Below are 8,929 nucleotides of genomic sequence, written 5' to 3'. Positions count from 1 at the left end.
ATGATATTAAACAAACTTATTGATTTTCTTACTAAACAAAACTTACATACTCTTTAAAAATGTTGACGAATGAAGACCTGTCTATTTGCATTTCCGGTCTGGTTCATGTTTGGAGCTCCTTCCAATTCCATGTCAGCACCGCCACCTGCTAATGGTCCTGCTACTGCATCCTCATCGCCTTCACCATCACCATCATCTATTGGAATCCAATTATAAAGCACAGCATTATTACACACAAAATTCTAATGTAAGGAATGTCTGTTATTTTGAATTGTTTTCTTACCAAAATCAGGATCATTCATATCGACGGCAATACATTGGAGAATAGCAAGAGCTACTATAGTTGTCTTGATGGTATCAAGAGAACCTGACATACCCCGCAGCAGGCAACGAAATCTTTGCTTCCACACACCAAAACATCTCTCTACCGTGTTGCGAGTAGATATTTGAGCCCTGTTATAGGCCTCTTCTCCGGGGTTTCTTGGATTCCTAACTGGGGTGAAGAGATATACCTGGAGAATATAAAAAGCAGAATATTGGCAGTCAGTCTCTCGTCAACTGTAGGGTATTTCTTCAATGGGACTTTAAAAGAGATATGTATTTTTGCCATTCTGGAAAACGATTAGTTTTTTTTTAATGGATAAGGGCACCTGATTTATATATTTTGAAGGCAGACAAACAATCGCACCGGGTAGGACACATAACTCGGAAAGAGACAATCGATGGGCATATGACAAATTTCAGAATTCAGTGGGACCCGAGAACCGGAGAGGAAGTATTGGTGCAATGTTTGATCGTGGTAAATGCCAACATATGCACAATCATGTCAATTTATGGTCATTGCCAATACCAGTTTATGCACTATCAAGTCAAAGCAGTGGCGGCCGGTGGTCAAAATATATGGGGGTTCACCGGATTACAACATTAAGTCATAAAATAAATGTACGTACCTATTTATAAAGAAGTTCTATTCTCTGCTCCTTTTGTTTAGCGAAGACCTCTATCAATGCTTAACACTGATAGTGCGTTCAGTCTGTCCTGGCTCAACGTGTTTAAAAAAGATTTTATTCTTTTTAACGTTGAGAAACATCTTTAGCTTTCAACTGAGGTCATTCCAAAGGTCATGAATGGTGCACAAAAGTTTTAGTAATTTCACAGTCTCGGGAAAGTCTTCTAATAAACAAGTACTATAAAAAATTTGTAAAAATGATAAAGCGCCGTTAGCTTTTGAAAAATCGTCGCGGGCGTAAATTGCACAGAGTTCACTTTTCCTGAACTTTATTTAGGAAGTCATACGTTCATCACTTTTCCTGAACTTTATTTAGGAAGTCATACGTTGGATCCAGGTAGAAATTTAAACCCACTTGTTTCGCCAGAAATGTTTATTGCAGAAGAGGAAGAAAATTATAAATCAACCTATTTATTGACTTTTAGCAGGGGAGCATTTATGGCGACATCTATTGAAAAAACTATCAACTTATTTATTAACTTCAGTCCGTTGGAAAGGCAAGCATCTACACACAGCGACATCTATGCAAAGCCAACCAAACTCCAATTTCTAACATAAACTCCCCCCGAAAAAAGGATTGGAGGTCATTTTTTCTGAAACAAACCCCAAAACATAAGAATAAAAATTAAGCAGCTAAATATCTACATATATGCCAAAATTAATTTGGAAGAAACAAAAATAGTAATTATTTACTATTACTGTTAATACAAAAAAAAAATTGATTAACAATAAATATTTGAAATAATAGGTAACCTATTTCTAAGCATAAGTTTAAACATAAGACTACTCTAAAAACGAAATGACAATTTCAAACTAACTAAAATTATACAAATTAATTATGAGATTAAAATTATTACTTTCGTTCAAATCAAATTCATGCAATTCACTAAGCTATTCTATACTATAATTTAACAACTAAGATAATTCCAATAACCTTGTTCTAACAGAAATCATAACAATAATCAAACATAAAACAAATAATATAGACAACACAACATGGAGCGCTGGTTTCCTGGTCATCCTTCTTAAGGGTTTGTGTTTTTCTATAGTTCATTACCACATTTATAATTAGTTTCTTCAGATGTATTTGTGTAGTTTGAAATTACATATAGCCAGCAGGCTATCTCGGTTTATAAGCGTTCATTTTTAAAGTGTTTTTTTTTTTCTTGGTATATACGGATCTACAATCCTTTTTTTTATTTTGTACATTTTTTATCAAACTCGCAAGTTTTATTGTTATCCACTTTTTTATGCACTGTTTTTACCTTTTATTTATTATTATTTCTTCCTTATCTTCTTTTAATTTATTATTATTATTTTTTATTTTTATTTATGATAATACACAAAAATTTTATATTGTTTTTATCACGAAACTTTTTATATTGTTTTGCACAAAACCTTTTTTTTATTTTGCGCTTACTCAGCGTCTGGTCCGTTGGGTGGGGGTGTCGACATTTTCAACTCCTCGTTGTCATCTATTGGCAACAGACAGATCTTTGATATGGCCCTCTGGATGATGCCTTTCGACGTGATGATGGTCGCCACGCGAACTCTTCCATCAGCGCCAGGATGAACGGCGCTCACACGTCCCAGCCTCCAGTAGCAAGAAGGGACGTTGTCCTCCTTTATTACGACCATGTCGCCAGACCGCATCTGCCTTTGATTCCTATTGGTCCATTTGCTTCTGGTTTGAAGTTCTGCTAAGTACTCCTTCCGCCACCTCGACCAGAAAAATTGTACAATCTGGATTAGTTTTTGGTAATTGTTTAATCGATTGAATGTGATATGTTCCAAATTTTGTTCTGGAATCGCCGCCAAACTAGTTCCTATTAGAAAGTGACCGGGAGTCAAGGGATTAAGGTCATAAGGATCATTTGATAAGGGAGACAGTGGCCTGGAGTTTAAGCAAGATTCAATTTGACACAACACCGTATTAATCTCTTCATAAGTTAATGAAGCGATACTGGTTATTCTTTTTAAGTGATGCTTAACTGACTTTATCCCAGCCTCCCAGAGCCCCCCAAAGTTCGGCGCACGAGCTGGTATAAATTGCCATTGTATTCCTAATGTGGATAAATAATTATCAATTTTATCATTAGACATATTTAAAAAATTATAAATTTCTCTTAGTTCATTATTAGCCGCTTTAAAATTGGTTGCATTGTCCGAGAACATTTTGCTTGGTCTACCACGACGCGAGATAAACCGTTTCAAAGAGTTTAAAAAACTCTCTGCGCTCAAGGACAGCACAGCTTCTAAGTGCACGGCTTTAGTGACCATGCATACGAACAAGCAAATATATGATTTAACGCTATGTGATTTTCTGTGAATACCCGACTTTATTAATATTGGTCCACAGTAGTCCACTCCTGTTATCTGAAATGGCCTACATTCAGTTATTCTTTCAGCTGGCAGGTCGGCCATCAACTGCTGTTCGGATTTGGGATTACATCTATAACAAATTATACATTTTTTTATTATTTTTTTTTACAACATTCCTTCCCTTAATCGGCCAAAATTTCATTCTAATCAACGCCAATAATGACTGCGTTCCCGAGTGTAAGTTCAAGTAATGATAGTGTTTTACAATTAGCTCTGTTAATTTATGATGCGAAGGCAACAAAATTGGGTGCTGCTGGCCTTCGGTTACCATTTTACCTTTGGAGAGCCTTCCCCCCACACGAATTAGATCCCTTTCAATAAAAGGATCTAATGACTTTAGTGCACTATCCCTAGGTATATTACCTCCATTATTTAAAGCTCGAATTTCGTCTCTGAAACAGTATGATTGCGCCCGAGATATTAATTTGTTTACTGAATTTTCCAACTCACTCACTGTCAATTTACTATAGCGGCGCTGCGAAGGGTTTCTACAATTAAAAATAAATCTATTAATGTATGCTGTTACTCTCTGTAATTTGGAAAAATTGGAATATCTATCAAAAATGTCACAGTCCTGTTTCACAGCAGACAACAGTGCCGAGCTTGTTTTGATCTCTGGTGGATCAATACAAAATGAGTTGGAATTTGGCCAGCACGCTGAATCCAACGTCAGCCAACCTGGACCATGCCACCAAATGCTGGAAATTAATAACTGTGAAACGCTGATTCCTCTGGAAAGCACGTCTGCTGCATTGTCTTCCGACCGTACATGGTTCCATTGCTCCGGCTGACTAGTTTCCTGGATTTCCGCCACTCTATTAGCAACGAAAGTGTTCCATCTTACTGGCTGATCCCTGATCCAGCACAGTACTATTTGGGAATCACACCAGTATGTAGTAGGTATATCCGGAGTACATAGAGCATCTTTAATGTAGTTCACCAGTCTTGTCAGTAATACGGCTCCACATAATTCTAACTTGGGTAGAGATACACTTTTCAAAGGCGCTACCCGTGATTTGGACATTATCAAATTGGAGTACTTCTTACCCAATTTGTCAGTAGACACCATATAAACACAGGACGAATATGCCTTTTCTGAGGCGTCACAAAATCCATGTAGCTGTAAATTTACATGATCTTGACATATTATCTTTCTACCTATTCTTAAATTATTTAATTGAGGCAGTTCATTCACATATGCTTCCCATGTCTTCAACATATTATATGGAATAGGCTCATCCCATTGAAGCTTTGCCCGCCACAATTTTTGCATCAATAATTTAGCAATAACAGTAACAGGACCTATTAATCCTAACGGGTCAAATATGGACGCAATGCATGACAGTATTTGTCGTTTGCTATTAATTGGATTTTTTAATAACTTCACTGTGTATAGGAAATTATCCTGCTGATTGTTCCAAGACAGGCCTAATATTTTGTTGTCATTTGAATCTGTACTAATAATCATATCTGACATGCTTTCTTCCTTCGAACATAACGAGGGCAAATTCGACCGCCATTTCCTTAAGTTCATCCCAGCGGATGCCATGATAGATATTAGTTGTTCTTTAATTATTAAACAGTTTTCTTCAGTTTCATCTCCAGTAATTAAATCATCCACATAAAAATCATTCTTTATAATCTGACTGACCTTGTGGTTTGATGATATATTTTCATTTCCCAGCTGCTGGAGGCATCTAGTTGCTAAAAATGATGACGGCCCCAGACCGTAGGTAACGGTGTTAAGTCGATAATGCTGAATTTCCTCCTCCGGGAAATTTTTCCATACTATTCGCTGTAGATCTCTGTCTTCGGGTCGCACCAATACTTGCCTGTACATTTTCTCAATGTCGGCTGTTATCGCGTACTGGTGTTTTCTGAAACATATCAATTGTGCGGCTAAATCTTTCTGTAAAACAGGTCCTATCATGAGAGCATCGTTTAACGATATACCATTGGATGATTTTGCTGAACCGTCAAATACCACTCGAGTCTTAGTGGTAGTGCTCGATTCTTTCAATACTGCATGATGTGGCAAATAAAAATAACAATCTTCATTAGAAGGTGCTTCGCACCGGGTCATGTGACCCAAGTCTATATATTCCTGCATGAATTCTTTATATTTTTTCATCAGGTCAGGATTTGAAGAAAATTTCCTTTGCAAATTGCAAAGTCTTTTTTCCGCCATGGGCAGCGTTTCTCCCAACTGTTTAACACAGGGGCGCTGTGGTAAGCTTACCATGAAACGACCATTGTCATTCCTTTTATAAGTGTCCTTGAAAATCTCCTCGCACGCTCGCTCCTCATGGCTCCGGTGCTTCACCGGTTGGAATTCTTCTAATTTCCAGAAGTTTTCAATCTGTTTATGGATTATATTTAATGATAGTTGACAAGATTTTACTGGCCTTTTTATTTTTGTTGTGACGATGGGTCCTGACACCAGCCATCCGAATTCAGTTCTCTGTAATATGGGTCCTGAGTCTCCATTTCGAAGTTGATCTTGCTTCATAATTTCCCAAAAGATTTCCGCTCCGAGTAGCATATCTATGGAGCTTGTTTCATAGAAGGCAGGATCCGCTAACTGAAGACCATCAGGTATGTTGGCATCCTTTTTCTGTAAAGAAATTTGCGGCAGATGACTTGTTACTTCTTTCAAAACGAGACATTCTATGTCTCTTTCATACGGTGAATAGTTCGAGAAAATTCTTAAATTTATGCTATTTTTAATATTCAATATTTTGTTTTGGATTCCGGTAATCGGTATGTTTGCCCTTTTGGGTTTTAATTGCAACCTTGTTGCAAATTCTTCTGTTATAAAATTGGATTGAGAACCACTATCCAATAAAACTCTAGCCTTAATCAAATTTCCGTTATTATTCAACACTTTAATAACGGCGGTAGATAACAAAACAAAACTATTAGATATTTTCGTAGAGTGATTTGTAACTAAAGGTTCATTATTTGATGTTGATGGTGAATCCTTATCCTGAGACTTCGAATTATCTGTTTCCTTTTTTAAATGCAACAAAGTATTGTGCGAGTTATTTTCGCATATACGACAATTGTATTTACTTTTACATTCTTTTAGCTTATGACCCAAGCACAAACATTTCAAACACGCATTTACTTGACGTATCTTTATAATTCTATCCTTAGTATTTAATATTAAAAATTTTTTACAATTATAAACCTTATGATCGCCTTTGCAAATAATACATTTTGTCATTTGAGGCGTTAAAGAAATCATAGCTTCTTTTCGGTATTTGAAAGGAAAAGTTTTATTTTGATTAAATTTTCCTTCAGTAATTCCAGCAAATTCTAAAATCTGAACTCGATCTGATAAATATTTTATAAACTCTTTATATGTGGGTAGATTTTCTTTTGTGGCAAATACTTCCCAATGATGTCGAGTTTCACTATCTAGTTTTCGCGACAATAAATATATTAACATGATATCCCAATTTTCGGTGGGTATATTTAACTTATTTAACGATTTTAAATGTAATTCGGATTCATCGATAAGATTCCTTAATGCTACGGAATTTTCAAATTTTATTTCAGGCAATTTAAATAATGCTTCAACGTGCTTATGTATAATAATTTTTATATTTTGATAGCGAGAAGTTAACATTTCCCATGCAGTATGATAGTTCTCCTGGTTATTTGGAAGTGAGGTTAATAATTTAGCTGCGTCACCTTCAAGGCATGATCGCAGATAATACAATTTTTGAATAACTTCTAAAGATGGATTATTTTCAACTAAAGCAACAAAAGTATCCCGAAAATTCAACCAATTTTCGTAACTCCCATTGAATTTTGGCAACTCAAGTATAGGCAAACGTATGTTATGTGATGTTGTATTCTGAACTTTATTTAACAATTTATCTTTAGCCTTAGCAACAAGATTATAATATAAATTTTCAAATGCTTGCCTTTCTGTTTTGGTTAATTCTTCCGGCGAAATTGCTTCTATGTTATCTTGTAATGAGTCGAAAGTGTCTAAAATTGGTTCAAGTTTCTTCAATCTGACTTCAATTTCAGATTGCGACAAATTATCACCGTTTATATATTCATTGAACCTAGTTAATTTCGCCTTGCAAATTCCACGCTGGTTAATCAAAGTTTTGAGATCCATTTTTAAATATCAAGAAAGGAGGTATTCACAGAACGTATTGTCAAATGATAATCACTTGTAATCAATCACTACACGTGCACTGTCCTTGATCACAGAACTTTACTAATTAACCGATAAACAATGAATTTTATCTGAATTTTATAAATGCAACAGCTCGATGGCTGTCAAAAAGAAAACAATTTGACACTATTGTTATTCTCTCCACAATCTCCACCGCGCATGCGTCAGCTTGCTTCGCGGCTGGGTTGGTGTTTTTACCGACTCGCGGTAACTTTCGAAATTTAAACTAACGGATTTTCAAATATAACCGCTCGTAATAAATCTTTTAAGAAATTTAAAATACTTGCTTTGTATTCTAACTCCTTTTTATATTGTTGTAACAATTATTATTGCTTACTACAATTTCGATGATGGGTATGAAATCAATTCAAACAACACTTGGTAACAATCAGCCCGATTCAATTTTAAAACAAACAAAGAAATACGGCTGTGTAATAAATCATGCTCTCCTGCCTGGGAAAATAAGGTAGGTATATGGGATATGGTCACTTGCCCGTTTTTCTGAAGATCCCCTCTGATGTTGGATGTTGAAGATGTTTGCTGGTTCTTTTATCATCCGCGATTCAATCGATAATACGGATGCGGCACGAAGGTCCAATGTATAATTTTGGATCCAGGTAGAAATTTAAACCCACTTGTTTCGCCAGAAATGTTTATTGCAGAAGAGGAAGAAAATTATAAATCAACCTATTTATTGACTTTTAGCAGGGGAGCATTTATGGCGACATCTATTGAAAAAACTATCAACTTATTTATTAACTTCAGTCCGTTGGAAAGGCAAGCATCTACACACAGCGACATCTATGCAAAGCCAACCAAACTCCAATTTCTAACAGTCACATTGAAATCATGTTCTGGGAAATTTGAACTGTATCGATTTTTATTAAATAGCTCATTATGGTGTTTAACTTAGGCACGGTAGCCTGAATCCAATTGCATTCTGATGTCAACTTTTCCTAAAACCTTTAAGCTCAAAACTTTTTGTAAATGTAAATGACAAGAATTATGTTTTTTGATTTTTTAAGAAAGGTGAGTTACATCAGTAACACCGCTGATTGTCCAAACTGAATCAACATCGTAAATTAAACACGTAAAAATAAACAATTCAATTGATCACATGCACAGAGCTACGAAGCTTTGTTATACATTGTTTTGTTAAATGATCGAGTAAACTTCTTCGATCCAGATTTTCACTCTTGTTTTATTATCAGTTCAGATTTTAGGTGGCCGGCATTTTTTATTATCACTTTGTTTTCAAAACTCGACCTATTGTTCTTAATGTATTCCACATTCAAACTCATTCTTAATTTATACTTTGAACAAACACAAAAGTAATCATAAAT

General features: G+C 35.5%; 1 protein-coding gene and 1 long non-coding RNA gene across 4 annotated transcripts in view; both read right to left on the bottom strand.

The window, feature by feature from the left end:
- Positions 1-8,929, bottom strand: part of LOC149409027 (uncharacterized) — a 374,037-nt gene that overhangs the window by 2,685 nt on the left and 362,423 nt on the right. Inside the window, exon 3 of one of the 2 annotated variants that reach the window (XR_016305303.1) lies at positions 51-196. This is a non-coding gene — a long non-coding RNA (uncharacterized LOC149409027). Of the gene's footprint in view, positions 1-46; positions 197-8,929 lie in introns of both variants that reach the window. The other variant, XR_016305302.1, reaches the window with a different exon arrangement.
- LOC149409029 (uncharacterized) lies at positions 1,911-7,873 on the bottom strand. Of its 2 annotated transcripts, none has more exons than XM_089650231.1 (2): positions 5,043-7,873; positions 1,911-3,461 (listed from the first exon to the last, which is right to left on the bottom strand). In XM_089650231.1, the coding sequence occupies exons 1-2, from the start codon at positions 5,066-5,068 to the stop codon at positions 2,426-2,428; spliced, it is 1,062 nt and encodes a 353-aa protein (XP_089506357.1). In that variant the 5' UTR covers positions 5,069-7,873; the 3' UTR covers positions 1,911-2,425. The 2 variants fall into 2 exon arrangements, with proteins under 2 accessions (XP_089506357.1, XP_089506356.1); XM_089650230.1 differs by having other exon boundaries at positions 7,324-7,873.

The sequence above is a fragment of the Hesperophylax consimilis genome, unplaced genomic scaffold (genome assembly GCF_061612785.1).
Source record: "Hesperophylax consimilis isolate HC1 unplaced genomic scaffold, BYU_Hcon_1.0 scaffold_38, whole genome shotgun sequence".
NCBI classification, from domain to species: Eukaryota; Metazoa; Arthropoda; class Insecta; order Trichoptera; family Limnephilidae; genus Hesperophylax; species Hesperophylax consimilis.
Note: the sequence above shows the minus strand (reverse complement) of the source record. Positions and strands in the feature narration are given on the sequence as shown.